The 16962-nt window shown below is 37.4% G+C and overlaps 1 protein-coding gene across 1 annotated transcript in view; it reads left to right on the top strand.

The window, feature by feature from the left end:
- The window catches only part of LOC126176571 (ankyrin repeat domain-containing protein 26-like), a 169858-nt gene that overhangs the window by 22660 nt on the left and 130236 nt on the right, over window positions 1-16962 (top strand). Inside the window, exons 4-5 of the mRNA XM_049923732.1 lie at window positions 14872-15058; window positions 15138-15149. Of these exons, the coding sequence (XP_049779689.1) occupies window positions 14872-15058; window positions 15138-15149 (199 nt within the window). The remainder of the gene's footprint in view (window positions 1-14871; window positions 15059-15137; window positions 15150-16962) is intronic.

The raw sequence follows: 16962 nt of genomic DNA, 5'->3' as shown, positions 1-16962 counted from the left end.
ATTTCTCAAGTTTTGTTGACATGCAAGTGATATTGCTTTCATATGTTGCATACTTTCAATCTTTCTCATGGCTTGCAAGTGATATTGCTTTCATATGTTGCATACTTTCAATCTTTACTGTATAATGGTATAACCTTCAGGGACAATGCAGTTAACATGAAAAATTATTTAATCTCTAGAAGAGTGCAATAAGTGTATAATGTAAAGCTGATTAAACAAACATATTGCTGAAGTCTCTTCAGGAACCTGGAGATTTTCCCATTAACATGCCAATATGCACACTCCCTACTAGTTGTATCCCGAGCATGTGTTTTGCCAGGGATTGAGTAACAGGTGTTCATACTACAGAGAATTCAGTCAATTGACCAAAGTGAGAGAGAGACTTGATTGTGTGATGTAAATTCTGTGACATGGATATAGGAGCTGGGAAGATGACAATGAGAATAAGCACTCAAAAGGAATAATTAACATTGAAATTTATTCTGAATCTTTTCTGTCTGTCCCTGCTTGCGACCACTTCTTGAGCCCGTCTCCACTGAAACTACATCTTTCTCTCTGCTACTGTCTGCCCAGAATCTCTCGCTGGACCCCTGGTCCTAGCATTTTGGTCGCCTTGCCCCTCAGATCCCAAAACCCCTGACATGATATAGTATCTAAGGCTTCACATTGCGTATTGGCTATATTACTTCGTTATTCTTCAGTTATCTTTCAGAGGATGTGTGGACGGGTTAGAAAATCTTTCCCTATAAAGCCACAGAATTTGGCCTAAGTCTTCCATTGGCCTCTCATGATGTATTGTAGCCCCCCCTCCCCACAGGACTCTCTCTCTTCTTCTGTCACACCTTTGTTCTCTGTCTCTCAGTTGTTGCGTAAGGACCTCACATAATTAATTCTGTAACTTAATTTATCTTAACTGTCCAATACCTTTGCTCATTAATTCTGTCAAGTAACATATACTTTATCTCTATAGGCCTCCCATATCACTTTCCTGTAATCCAGGCACATGACTTACCTCAATAGGCCACCCAAGGTGGCTCTTGTTGCCTACCATTTGTGGCACTTGTGGCTTCTTCTGCCGCACTCAAATTTCTGTCTTTTCTCTAATTGTCAGTGTTTTACACAGAACTTGTCTTTTACCTATGGATGTGACACTTCACCGTTGTGAAAATTGGCAGTACTCTTCAGAGTGGCATCAATTTTGTGGGTTCTTATTTTGGAATTTTGATTTCTTTTTTTCTGGTACATAGGTTACAAGAGTATAACAATTACATTCAAGTATTATTTTTTTCTGTACATAGTGTAGATGTGTATAACAATAATATTCAAATCTTACAATATTATGAAAATGACAGTTGCCACTCACCATGTAGCGGAGGTGCTGAGTCGCAAATAGGCACAACATAAAGACTGTCATACTATAAGCCTTAGGCCAATAAGGCCTTTGTTGAAAATAGATAACACACACACACACACACACACACATATGTAACTCACACACACACATTACTGCAGCCCTTGGCAGTTGAAGCCACACTGTAGTAATGGGCACCTTTCTGAAGCTGTTGCTTCAGCTGCCAGAGGCTGCAGTCATGTGTGTGAATTGCATTTGCATTCGTGTGTGTGTGTGTGTGTGTGTGTGTGTGTGTGTGTGTGTGTGTGTGTGTGCATGCGCGCATGTGTCATCTCTTTTTGACAAAGGCCTTATTGGCCAAAAGCTTATACTGTGACAGTCTTCTTGTTGTGCCTATCTGTGACTCAGCATCTTCACTATATGGTGAGTGGTAACTGTCCTTTTCATAATAATATTATATTCCATACTGGATTTTCCATTGTTGACATTCAAATCTTATTTTTTCTTGCACAAAGTTTACGTATATAAAACAATTATGTCTGGTTATACATTTCTGTAAGAGAGGACTTGGCTTCACCTTGTCATGCTATTATTACTATACAGTTTTCAAAGATTTTCTGAAAAATAATTCATTGATTTCTAGTATTCGTTCATTACAGTCTTTTTATTTTCAACTTACTGTCTGTGTCTAAAGGCTACTGGTCTGTCATGGCCTTTAGGACCTTTTCATAGATTACTACCTCCTCTGTGCCTCTGTTCAGAGATCAGTGAGTTGACATATTATCTGGACATTGGTTTAATATGGTAGTTCTAACATAAATTTTCCCACAACAGTCTTTATTACCAAATTAATTGTATAGAATTCTCAAACAATCCGTGCAAAATTTGCATTGTCTGCAACAGTGGGTTTATATAACCAATGTAACAAGTGTTATGCTTACATAAGTCATGGCAGAAAGCTATGTCAAGTGCCTGGAGTGCATCATCTTCTCATTTTCCCTGCAACTTTTCAAGTCATCGAGCTGTGTGATAACATGATCTAAAGGTAATTCTAAATTAAACAAGGAAATGTTTGTCTTTTCATTATGTATTACACAACAGTTGAACTCCAAATCAGCTTGTATCTTTCTTGGTCATGTTTATGCATATTGCTCAATCTGTCCATCTGAACACTCTAGTTTATACCCTTTACATTTACTGTAAAAACTTACTATTCCAGCTCCTTTCAACAGTACATCCCTTGGAACCTGCTTTCTGCATAATATTGTAAGATCTTCCCCTTTAGTAGCTACAGACAACCACTCATTATTATTTAAATATGTGCAAATACTCTGATTCGAAGTTAGTATTGTTTCTACACAATCATTGGGAATTTCACCTACTGCATCAAGCAATTTTTCTTCACACTGTTCCTGGTCGAAAGCTGAGAGTAGTGCAATGTTTGTCTGCATAGGTGTCTGTCCTTACTTAATTCCTTACAATTTACTTGTTCAGCTGACATCTTTGTGTACTATTTCTTTGGCTTCACCAATTAACAAAAACTGTCTTTCAGACTGACAAATATGTACTTTTCTTGACTGGGGAATCTCTTTTGGTAATTCAAAATTTAATACAAATTAAATGTATTATTATTAACTAGAGGAACGATTGTTACATAACCTAATATACTTTGGGCTGTGAATAGATCTACATCAGTCAATCTTTCCTCTGCTCTTGTACCTTGTTAGCTGCTGCAGTGGTTGCTATAGCCCTGTGACTTTCTCTGTATGTGATGTTACTTGTTGGTCTAACATTTAGCACTCTATTAATCCTACATTCAGTTCTTTCAGTGTGTCCCTACATCTCTGCACTGCTAATTTTCTATACCATTCAACCTATTATTGCATCTATAATATACATACATAACTGTTCTCCAAGTGGCACTGTATGTTTCAGCTCCCCCTAAATTATTATAATACAATTCTGAACACTTATGTATGTTCGTTACTTTGAAATTCCTGGTCATTTGTTCTGTGTTGTAACATGTTGTGTTTACTGCTAGTAGTAGTAAAATTCTCCCTGCATATGTCACAGCTGATATTAAAAGTAGTGTTTCAGTCTGTTTGCATGTACGTTTGTTTCTTTTAATGTTTGTTATTACATTTGGAGTATTAACCTTTACTACTTTGTATGGTGATCACCACTGTGAATCTGGCTTTCTAGATTTTAGCCTTGGTTTACTGACTCATCAAAGAGCAGTATTTTGTCACCAATCTTGAATTATTTTAGATTATGTTTCTTGCCATATTGTTCCTTTTTTGTTCTCTTATTGTTTACTGCCAACTCTCCCAGTACTCAGTGTGTTTCCTGCATTCTTTATCTTAATCTGTTCACATCCAGTTCATAATCATAACTTTGATTCCTGTTGCAGTATTCATGCTACATTTGCTTTTTCTCTCCTGTTGCAGTATTCATGCTACATTTGCTTTTCCTCCATACAATTGTTCAAGTGGTGAGTACCATGTGCTGCTGTGTGGTGTGGTATTAAATGTAAAAATTGTGTATGGCACCCAGTTGTCCCAAGGACTTTGATCCAGTTACGAAATGTCATAGATATTCGACAAGTGTACAATGACTTCTCTCCAGTGCACAGGTGGATTCTGGCTGATTATCTGTAGTCTGTACACACTTTATTCCTAACAATTTGCACACTCATCTGAAAACATCACTCAAGAAATTCAAACTTTGTTCCTTAAAAAACCCGATGGAATTCCATATCTTAATACTTTTTGTTTCACGAACACTTCAATTGCTGTGTCTGCATCTTGTCTTTCTATTGGAACTGATAAAGTAAATTTACTTAAATCATCTTTACAAATCAACATATATCTCTTATCTGTACTTGATACATCTAACGGATATATTTCCATTGAACACTTTTCAGTCACTGACTCAGCTGTGTCTGTAATCTCTAAAGGCGTTCTTGTTTTCACTTGTGTGTACTTAGCTCTTTGACGTGACATACATCCATATATAAAGTGAATCACCTAAAACTTGCACTGCAAATATTGTGAAAATGGGAAGTGCTATTGCTGTGCAGTTTTCACATAATGGATTGGTGATCAGTGGCTCGTATTGTCAGCTATTAAACAGATTGTAATAAAACTTAGGAATGTATCTTTTGTGCAAGCATATACTTTTTGATTGGAACAATGCCTATTGATATTAACAAACTAATAGTAGTGTAAATTAGAATGTCAGTGGCATTTGTTGCAAGATTGAAGTGCAAGTCATTTATGAGATATTGTATTTTGAAAAGTTTCAACATTTGTTTGTGCCATTCAACCTGCATAGGTGCTAGGTACGACGTTTTTATGTTTGCTTTCAGTGTGCTTATGTGTTCCTTGAGTGCATTGTAACTTAATAGTTAGTGTGTGACAGTCCAAGCAGTAGGTCATGAGTGGACAATGGGATTTACCAATGCAACAACAGTCAACATACTCATGGTATATGGAGAATGGAGGAAGAATGCAGTTCGTTCTTGTATGGTGTATGTGGCATGATATCCTGATAGACGTCAACCATTTCAGCAGTTATTTATCAACCTCTTCAACCAGTTACATGAAAATGGTAGTGTAACACTTAGATAATGTAACAGAAGGCAAAAGTGATGACAGAAGGGGGCCAAAAATTAATTGCTCCACATGTTAGCCCCACGCAAACGCATGAGGAAGTGAGACCAGTCAGGCAAATGTCCTGCTCATTCTCCATCAACATAGTTTCCATGCCTATAGCATCTCTCTCCATCAAGAGCTGCATGGAAACAATTATGAAAATGGTGTTAATATCTGTAGATGGCTGTTAAGACAGGATATTCCAGACGAATCATGTATCTTGTTCAGTGCTGAAGACGCGTTTATCAATCATTGGCCAGGTAAACTGCCAAAACATGTGCTATTGGTGTGTTGACTATCCCCTTTGGTTTTGACTCTTGGAATGTCTGTGTCCATGGAGTTAAAATGTGTGGTGTGGGATAGTGAACCATCAACTCATAGGCCCATTTCTTTTTTCATAGATAGAATACTGAACATGCAGCCTCCTAACAGACCATCTTCCAAGGATGCTAGAAGACTTTCCTCTGCAGACTATGAGAAACCTGTGGTGACAACATGATAGCTGTCTGGCCTATAGTGCATGAAGTCAGAACTGCTTCAGTGCATGTACCGTAGGCAACAATTCTTTATCTGTGGTACTGTAGTTTAATTCCACTGTGTTCAATGACCTGGATGCATATGCAATGGGGAAGTCATCACCAGTTTTCTTGCCTTTCGACAAAACTGCCCCCCAAAGCTGCACTGTTCACATCAGTCATCAATATGAATGGCTTCTCGAAGTCAGGATACTGAAGTAGTGGTGGATTAACAAATTTCTCCTTCAGTTCCTCAAACGCATTGTTTGTTGTTTTCCAAATTCATATGATGCTCTTTTCTCTAACAGGCTCATGGAGCGGTTTCACAATTTTCTTGCATTTAATAATAAATCTCCAGTTGTACCTGATTAAGCCTATTTAAAGTAAGCTGTACCTTGTCCACTTTTGCAATGTCTGGTGTGATTTCCTTATCTGTAATACAGTGGCCTAAGAAGATCACTTCTTTCCTTAAGAACTCATACTTACTCAGTTGCGGCTTTAAATTATGCTCTTGCAGCCTATCAAAGATTTCACAGAGCTTCACATTATGCTCCTGCAAGTTTTTTTCATAGCATACGTCCTTTTAGTCCCATTGGCATTCTCTTATACTCATAATGCTAGTAATTTTAATTGAACACAGTTTTTTCTCTATTCTTCTTGTCCATCAATATTTGATAGTATTTTCTTACCAGATCAAGTGTCAAGAAGTACTTTGCCTGCCCCAGTTGGTCAAAGAAATCAGACATAATCAGTATGGAAATGTGTTGTCTACAGTGTTATCATTTAATCACCTGTAGTTCACAATGACTCTCCCTTCTGTTTACCAATGGCATTTATCTTTTGTGGAATCGACAATAACAGTGCATTCCAGGCACTCTTGCTTTTGACAGTTATGTAATCTTTCACCATTTGCTCAATTTGCTCTTTTAAAACTTCCTTTTGGACAGTCTAGCATCCACTACCTTCCCTGCATGTTCTGGTGCTATCAGTATTTGATACTTTACTGTGGATGCATATGACAATTTGTCACGTGGCAGATGGAATGCATCACTGTACTGCATACAAATCTCCATTATTGCACTCTTCTCTTTTGAATTCAGATAATCATCTCTCAGTTTTTTCCGTAAAACACTAATAAGACTTTGTGTCTTCTCTCTGTCTTTCTTGCTGCCTATTACCTTGTGTACTTTCACTAGGTGCTCTGATTCTTCCATTATCAACCTAACATTCTTCAACTGAACTTTGTCCTCTGACAGATTCATTGCACTCACTATGCACTTGCTGTTTCGCACCCTCACTGATGACTATGGTATGTACAACTGTTGTGCTATCTCCTGTTTCGGCATAAACAAGTACCTTTCACTCTCTTGCAGTACCTTAATTTCCACTCTTAACAGGAGTATCTTTTTCTCTCTCAGTCCTATTTCTCAATCAGATTCCTGATCTCCCTCAAAATTGGAACCTCTTTTGCTGCAAAGGGTGTCTTGCCCTTTTCCCATATAAGCAACTTAACCTTATGCTGTGTTTGAAAGTCTCTACCAGTTAATCTTTCACATTAACTTTCTAACCCTGACCCATACAAATTAAATTTGTACCCAACTTCCCCGCCACCTTTCACTCTGAGGTATATTTTCACCACATTTGTTGTACTTACTGCTCCGCTGCTGACACCTTCCAGACGAAGCCTTTCTGCTTCATTTATTCAAACAGTATAAGTAACAAAAATAGTCATTTTCTTTAAAAAGCACCACTGCTGACCAGTGTCTAACAGTAACTTCAGTCTCTTTCTTAATTCTACACTGTGTGACACATCATTTTCAGTGGCACAGTCTATTACCGTAACTGTGGGCTTATTTAACTCGACACTGCCTGACTGTGTGGCTTTGTCACACTTTAGTTTCCCTGAAGTTTTCTTCCAGTTTTACAAGGAATTGACATTCTCCACTTCCTCTCTACATGCCATATACCTTTATTGCAGTCCCTGGCATAATGCCCTGTTTGTTTGAATTTAAAATGTGTACATGTTTTTTCACCCTACAGTCCTTTGTGACCTGGTAGATTATACTGGGTGCATATCTCTATGTGTAATCGATTGGTCGGATAGGAAATCTTTCCCTATAAGGCCACCGAATTTGACCTAAGCCTTCTCATGATGTACCGTAGCCCGCTCACAAGTCTGTCTCTCTTTCTCTCTCACAGCTTTGTTCTCTGTCTCTCAGTTATTATGTAAGTAACTTGCTTCATGAATTCTGTCACCTAATTTATCTTAACTGTCTAACACTTTTGCTCATTAATTCTGTCAACTAACTTATACCTCATAGGCCTCCCTAAACGCTCTCCTATGCTTCTGTAACCCAGGGTGTGACGTATCTCAAAAGGTTGCCCAAGTCACCTCCTGTAGTCTACTGTCTGTGGCCCTTGTGGCTTGTTCTGCCATATTCAAAGTTCTGTCTTTACTCTAACTAACTCTCAGTATTGTTCACAGAACTTGTCTTTTAGCTATGAATATGACATTGTATTTGCAGTTAATAACCAGAGTCAGTTTACGATGAACTGTGCAATCTTTGACCACAGTACGAGTAATGATTAATGGAAAATCTCATATTAAAATGTGAAACAAATACTAACAAAGAGATAGAGGGGCTGGCCAGTACTTACCTCAGCTCAGTACAGCTGATAGATTCACAAAACAGAACAGAAAATTTACATTCCTAGCTTTCGGAACTTTGTTCCTTTATCAGGGAGGAGAGAGGGGAAGAAAGGGAAGAAGGGAAAGTGGATTCAGTTACTCACAACCCAGGTTATGAAGCGACAGGGAAAGGTAAACAGGGAGGGTAGCAAGGATGGAGGCATGGTTGTCAGAGGGAATCCATAAATAATCAAGATAGTTTCAAACATGTATTCATTGTTCGAAAGTTTATCCAATATCTGTGCACAGTTACTGTAGGTCGGTTTATTTCTTAAAATAGTCTGTGATTTTAGTTTGCTTCTGAGAAGAGATGTCATTTCTTTTCATAGGATTTCCAATTTGTCTTGAAGCAATAATCTCATTGTACTGAAACCCCCTATGACCCATATATCTATAAAAGTATCTACACATTGCAATGAATGTGGCACAATCACTGATGATGTCACTGTTTTCATCTCCACTTTCACACTCACTGTCGTCTTCTTTGTTGTGTTGTGAGGCGGTGGTCACAATTTCAGCATCACTGATGTGCTAGAAGCTGGGGTCACATGCATCGTTCTTCAGCCACTCGTTCAAGTTTCTTCACTGAAATCCTCAAAACCATTTAAACCTGTTGCCATATTATTTATCTGTGCAATTGTTATTTCTTCGCCATCATAACCTTGAAAATCACTTTCTTTATTCTATATCTGGAAGAATTTTCCTGCATGATCAAACTAATGTAAGTTGCTTGACTTCCTGCCAGGCATCAGAAATCATGTGTATAGTATCTAGAATTGTCAACTTTTTCCAGAATGCCATCAAATCATCCTCATCAAGTAGCATTGGGTCTCATAAACTGACAAACAGCCAAGGGAGTGGTATGCTGAGAACATGCCCCTCCATATCTGCATCCAGTGATGCCTGTGGGCAGAGGATGGCACAGCGGCAGGTCAGTACCATTCAGCCTCCATGGCCTATTCAGGTGGAGTTTAGTTTTAACTAGCATTCTCTGTAGACCAGACCAATAGTGCCGTTTTATCACTTCAGTTATGTCTTGGCCCTTGGGTGTATAATGACAGTCACATTAAGAAGTAAAAACTTAGTTATGATAAGACCATCATCAGATATGAGAATCCTCTCATTGGGATGTGAAGGAACATTATCAAGCAATAAAATAGCCTTCTGTGGCAGTCCTTTCTCTTTCAGAAATCGCGAACTTGTGGTACAAAGTGTGTGTAGAAACAGTTTTTGAAAATTTCATTATCCGTCCATGCTCCTTTTTGTTTGTAATAATGCACAGGGAGATCCTTAGCTATATTAATATCCTGGAATGCTCAGTTTTTTTCCAATCACTAATAGTTTCACTTAATAGTTCCCAGGAGCATTTGTTGTGCTCAAAATTGTGCTGCTTTCTTTAGACAACTTATATCCAGGAGCACAAACTTCACTCTTAACCCTTTCAGATTCACTGTTGGATTGTGTCTGACATTACAATTTTCTGCTACAAGTCTGATGTCAGACATGTTTCCATCATTGTGCTTTCCATCTGCTCAATTGTAGGTATTCACTAGGTGCATGGCAACACTTAGTACGAAGAGATACAACCTGTAGCAAATACTTGGGAAGTTTATCATGGTGACAACAATGATCTCATGAATTTTCCTTTTTCTGTCACACAATGAGATTTCACCATTCCTCATGGTGTTTAACCAAAATGTGAAGTTGAATATTTCCAACTTTTCTTCACTGACAGTCTTACTAATGAAATTGTGGATGCTGAAAATATATATGCTAAAGAAAGGATAGAGAAAGTCATGCCACTTACAAAAAATCTTAGTGTGGCAATCATAGAGTAATGTTTCATTAGAAGAATTGAAAGCTTTTCTTGGTATAATATCGAACATGTCCTTGAATTTAAAGGGAGAGTTACGTGACAATTTTACGGAAGACTGTCTAGAATGAACTCCATTTTTCAAGGAGTTTTTCTCATCTCCAGTTTTTTCCCAGATATTTTGGAAACTGCTTTTAGTTCCACCTGTCACAGCTAAGGGTTTCAACATGCGAGAGGGAACAAGGTGAAGAACATTTATAAGTATATCGACAGTAATTGCAAAGAACTTGATGTACCAATGAGAAATGTGGCTATAGGGCAGAGCAGAGTAGGATTCAAAGGAAGAATTCAATTCAAGTGCTATAGTCCAAACAAGCTCAGAAAGTGTGGTTTACGAGATTTGTGTCTGTGTGATTCAGAATATGCTCATATTTTTCTCACATTTTGTATTATTGAAAGACAACTACAGATTTACCTTTTGCAACCTGAATAGTGATTTATTTGGTTCAACAACTGCTGGCTTGTGCATGTGTTTCAGACTATTACATCTTTACTGCACAAGCCCTCAACTTGCTCAGGAAAATGAATTTTCATCTAACAGGTACAGTTGTACCTTACAGGAAGGATTTTCCATGCGATTTGAAGAAAACAGGACTTGCTGAATATAAGTTATGTGCCTATCAAAGTGAGATGAAAATTATGTGTCTTTTATTCTATGACAAGAGGTTAGTGACAATATTGAGCACATTGTTTGGTCCTCAAACCCAACTGATGTTTATAGGGAGAAAGAGCTGGTGCGGTTCCTGAAACCAATTGTTATTTTGGAATACATGAAGTTAATGGGAGCAGTGGACACTGCTGAACAGTAATGTGGTTGCTATGGTTTTACAAGGTGGTCATACAAGTGGCGGGAAAACTTATTTTTCTGGCTGATTGAAGTTGCTGTAGTGAACAGTTATATTCTTTATTCAATAGACTAAAACAAATGTGTAGAACAACTGCAGACTCACCATTCCTACAGAGGAAAAGTAATCAAACAGCCAGTCAACCAGGCGAGAAATACAAATTCAGAGAAAAGAGAAAGACCATTGTTGTCTGACACCGTAGAGAGAGTAAATGGGAAGGTGCATTTTATAATGCAAAATGGAGAGAGGAAAAAAAAAAAAAAAACAAAGGATTAAATGGTTTGCACCAAACACAAGGAGGAAGAAGAGAGACAATTTTCTACTGCACAACATGCAAGAGCCAGCCTAGACTTCACCTGGAAGAATATCTTAACAAGTACCATAAAGAAAAAAATTATAAGCAGCCATAAACAAACACCATTGTTGTTGCAAAAACTAATGTAAAGAAAATAAAGTTGTCATGTTACCTTGTATTGCATTTTATTTTTTTATTTTATTTTTATTATTTTATTGTTGAAACAGTAGCGTAATAAACCATAATGCCTTACATCCTTACCTGTGTAAAATAAATAAGAGTTGGGGATAATGCAGTGATTAGAAAAATTGGATTGGAAAGGGTTAAAAGCACAGGTTCTGGTTGGTTGACATTTGCAATACAGAAAACTTTTATCTGCATTATAAAGTAGGTCTGATGTGAAATTATCTCCTTCCACAAATAACTGGAATTCTTTCTGCAAGGAATCAACTGCCATGACATTGTTTAAATCTGATTAGACATCCAGATGAGGCATTAAATTTTGATTTTAACCCTAGAGCTTCATGAAAAAATTTAGCTGTTTCAGTACACACTGAATGTGGAACAATGACATCTGCTCATTTTTGCCTAAATCATTACAAAAGAGAAGCATGTAATTCATCAGAAGTAGATCTCATCAGTCGTTTTCATGCAGATGGTCCTGAACTAGAACAGCATTACTTCTTATTCTTTTTAATGTCCCAAACAGCCCGCATTCCAATACCATAAGCAGCACTTAGTTTTGCAGAAGTTCCCCCCCCCCCCCCCTCTCAGTTCTTTACATTAATTCTAATTTTTATTTTAATGTCAACACACTTCTTTCATTTCTCCATCATCTCTTTTACAAATTTTTTAATTTGCTTCATTGACACTTACATGCCAATTAATATCAGAAAACTGAATTTGTTTTCAATTTACATGGAAATGGTGGATATCTGTGGAAATGGTACTCTGTTGTGACACAACACTCATTTAAACAATGGATGTGGCACTTATTGTCAAACAGTGGGTTGTTTATTGCTATTTTCTAGAGGAAAAATTGCACACCTGCACATGAATAATTGGAAGTACACTCTATCTACATACATATGTAATCTAAGAGTAATTCTTAAAGTCATCAATGTGAGTACTTTAGCACAAGTCATGATTCATTGGTAGTATAATTTAGAGAAGTAATTGTCACTGGTTGCTTCTGCCTCATAAGGTGACATTCGATATATTCCACATCACTGGAGGTTCTCCTTCAGGACTGGGATTTACAGAATATTGTGCGTAAGAATAGAGTGCCACATAGAGGAGGCATTGAGATGCAGACAGGCACAGTGAAAGAGACTGCTGTAATACTTTAAGCTGTCAGAGAGTTGAAGTAGCGCATCAGTGCCTGAAGACAGTGGCCATGCATGTGTGAGTTGTGGTTGTATGACTGTGTGTATGTTTTCTACTTCAGAAGAAGGACTTTATCCAAAAGCTTAAAATATTTGAGCAGTCTTTTCCACTGTGCCTGTCTGTGACTCAATGACTCCACTATGTGGTGAGGAACAGTGTGTCCTTCCCATATTGTTGTTGTTCCATTGTGGAATTTCCATTGTTTGATCCTGGAATGTGATGTGGGTTTGAGTGAATGAAGTTCTTAATCATTAACATGTAAATCTGATAATTGTGTGTCTTTTGATGTAAGTGTAGACTTAATTATATTCATTACCTTTGTGATGTATTACTACACATAGACTTGAGCCTGATTATATTCTTATTAGTCCAAATTTATGTTCTAATTTACTTCCTTTTTCATTTGCATATTTCTGAATTTTGTATGTTCCCTGTCTAGATTGTTCAAAAGATAGTCATCACAGTTTCCAAAAAATTATTCATAAGAGTTTCTTCTCAGTATGCAAGCAGTTTGATTTGCACTCCTGACGTGGAATGTGTTTCTTAAAAGGGATATTTTTATATTATTATTATTATTATTGTTATTTACATTTTATGGCCTTCATTGGAGCACTCTAGCCAACTTTATACAAAGAATTTTTCAGTTCCCTGTCAGCCCAGTACTTCTTCATTCTCTCAGAAATCACCCTTCCTATTGTCCATTTGTTGATTCTCATTTGCAGTCTGCTTTGTTTGTCTGTGAGTTTCCTGATTTTGTCAGTTTCGTTTCTTAGGTCTTCCAATGTAATCTATAGCTCATCCATATCTTTCTTGATTTCTGTAATCCACTTAATGTTGCACTTACTATTCCACAATTTTTCTATTATTCTCATGATAATCCTGTTCTCTGGTGTTCTGATTAGATGTCCAAAAAATGAAATGCATTTCTTCCTGATTGTACTCATTACCAGTTCTATTTTCTTGTAGACTGTTTCATTTGTAGTTACTCTCCAGTGTCCATCTTTCTGGTACGATTTTTTTTTATGCACGTTCTGATGATTCTTCTCTCTATTTTGAGTATTTTGTCTATTTGTGCAGTGTTAGTTGTTTTGAAGATGGTTTCACTTGCGTATGTTATTTCTGGTTGAGTGACTATTTTGTAGTGTTTTAATTTTGTTACTATTGACAGGCTCTTTTTGTTGTAGGGGTTCTTGGTGATATATTGTGCCCTAGTCAATTTGTTTATTGTGTTATGCCATGTTGGCTTTTCATTGAGGTTATATGTTATGATTTCTCACAGATATTTAAATTTATCCACAATTTTGATTTCTTGGTTTCCTACAGCAATTTTGTTTATGAATGGTGGGTCAGTAAACATGATGACTGTTTATTCAAAGGATATTCCAAGACCAATTTTCTGTGCTATTTCCTATAGTGAGATAACTTGTTTGGTTTCCTGAATACTGTTGGACAAGAGGGGGACATCAGCAAATCCTAGACAATTTAAACTTATATTGTCTTTGGGTCTTCCAATTTGGATGTTCTTTGGGTTAGTCTTGTACCATTACCTCATTATGTATTCTAAAGCACAGTTGAACAGTAGGGGTACCAAGCAATCTCCTTGTCTTATACCTGTTTTTATGATGAATGCCTCAGAGAGTTCCCCCCTGAACTTGACTTTTGATACAGTGTTGGTTAAGGTGAGTTCTATGAGTTCTAACAATTTGATTAATTTTGTATGGAGCCCAAAATTTCTTAAGATTTTTAACATTGAAGGTCTATGGATACATTCTTATGCTTTTTTAAAGTTTATTTTTCGCACAATTTTCGTGTAACCAGTAGTTGCACTTGACACACCAAATACCTTTCATCACTTGCTTTTCACATTCTTTACACGACGAACTGCTAATTTTTTGCCTTTTGGACGAGAGCACAGTGCCACTACACTTTTCTATCGGCGCCATCTTGGCCTTATTACAAGAGGTTTATTTCATTCCTTTTAATATACTATGGCTAATTTTAAAGTGATGATCTGTTCGCACAGCTTCTCCAAGGTCTGAAGCCTCCTTGCTATTCACCTAATTCTTCCTCTAGTTGCACTTTGATCCTCTTGTATAGGATTCTGGAGAAAATCTTGTAGGTGGAGTCTAAGAGAGAGATACCTCTATAATTATCTGGGCTGCTTTTATCTCCTTTTTTGTGGAGTGGATGGATTATGCCTGTGGTCCAATGTTATTGCTCTTTCACAGACTAGTTTGAAACATAGTATTATAATATTTTTTCAGGACTGATATTGAGCTATTGCAGAACAACAGTTTAACAGAAATGTCAAAGCTAAGTGAGCTGCTGAAATCAAAGGAAACAAATGTGAGCAGCATTGAACTCCAGCTCAGTGAACACATGGAACTTGAAAATCACATTCAAATGCAAATCCAGGAGCTTATGTTAAAAGTTAATGAATGTGCAACAAAGGTATTATATACTTTTTCCTGTCTCACATCTTCTATTTAACATACAGAAGTCTCCAAAATACAGATTTTATTTGTTTCAGCCAAGTAATTTTGTAAGACTTCATTAATAGTATTTTACACTAGCTGTTACCCACAGCTGCACTTGCATATCAGCAGTTTTGTTGTGATGAATTATGGTGAATAAGTAAGTTACTGCACATGCAATAGCACCAACTGCCCTCATGTGTCTGACTGTTTGGGTAAACGTAGCTGATGATGTGTGCCTTGCTCTCCCCCCTTCCAAGATGTCCCAGCACATGATGTGTTGGCATGTGCAGCATTGCTGCTGATCAGTTTTTACAGAGAGTTATGGGCAGGAACGGGCATCTATGCATTGTGCTATCAAAATAGCTACACATTATACAGCATGTAAATTATGCAGTACCTCAGCGATACAGTTAGCTGTGCCATGCAACCACAACCGGCGGGTATCTGTTGAGACGTCAGACAAACATGTAGTTCCTGAAGAGGGGCAGCAGCCTTTTCAGTAGTCGCAGGAACAACAGTCTGGATGATTGACTGAAGTGGCCTTGTAACACCAACCAAAATGGCCTTGCTGTGCTGGTTCTGCGAACAGCTGAAAGCAAGGGGAAACTACAGCTGTAATTTTTCCCAAGGGCATGCATCTTTACAGTGTTGTTATTGATGATGGCATCCTTTTGTGTAAAATATTCCAGAGGTAAAGAAGTCCTCCATTTTGATCTCTGGGTGGGGACTAACAAGAGGATGTCGTTATCACGAGAAAGAAAACTGGTGTTCTAAGGATTGAGTGTGGAATGTCTGATCCCTTAATCAGGCAGGTGGAATAGAAAATTTAAAAAAGGGAAATGGATAGGTTAAAGTTAGTTATATTGGGAATTAGTGAAGTTTGGTGGCAGGAGGAACAGAACTTCTAGTCAGCTGAATACAGGGTTAAAAGTACAAAATCAAATAAAGGTAATGTAGTAGTAGGTTTAATAATGAATAAAAAAATAGAAACACCAATAAGCTACTGCAAACAGCACAGTGAACACATTATTGTAGCCAGGATAGACACAAAACCCACACCCACACAGTAGTACAAGTTTATATGCAAACTAGCTCTGCAGATGATAAAAAGATTGAAGAAATGTATGATCAGATAGTTAAGGGAGATTAAGATTTAATGGTCATGGGGGACTTGAATTCAGTAGCAGGAAAAGGAAGGGAATGGAAAGCAAGAGAAATAAAAGTAGTAGGTGAAAATGGACTGGGGGTAAGGAATGAAAGAGGAAGCAACCTGGTAGAATTTTGCATGGAGCATAAATGAATCATCGCGAACAGTTGGTTTAAGAATCATGAAAGAAGGTCATATACGTGGAAGAGACTCGAGACATGAGAAGGTTTCAGGCTGATTATATAATGGTAAGACAGAGATTTAGGAACCAGGTTTTAAAGTGTAAGATATTTCCAGGGATAGTTATGGACTCTGACCACAATTTATTGGTTATGAACTGTAGATTAAAACTGAAGAAACTGCAAAAAGGTAGGAATTTAAGGAGAAGGGACCTGGATCAACTGAAAGAACCAGAGATTGTAGAGAGTCTCATAGGGAGCAATTAGAGAACAATTCATAAGTGCAGGGGAAAGGAATACAGTAGAAGAAGAATGGGTAGCTCTGAGACATGAAATAGTGAAGGAAGAAGAGGATGAAGTAAGTAAAAAGACAAGGGCTAGCAGAAATCCTTGGGTAACATAAGAGATATAGAAATTAGTTGATGAAAGGAGAAAATATAAAAATGCAATAAACGAGGCTGGCAAAAAAGAATACAGACATCTCAAGAATGAGGTTGACAGGAGGTGCAAAATAACTAAGTGGGAATGGCCAGTGTATAAATGTAAGGATGT

This window comes from Schistocerca cancellata, chromosome 3 (genome assembly GCF_023864275.1).
Source record: "Schistocerca cancellata isolate TAMUIC-IGC-003103 chromosome 3, iqSchCanc2.1, whole genome shotgun sequence".
Taxonomy (NCBI): Eukaryota; Metazoa; Arthropoda; class Insecta; order Orthoptera; family Acrididae; genus Schistocerca; species Schistocerca cancellata.
This window is presented reverse-complemented; position numbering and strand designations above follow the sequence as displayed.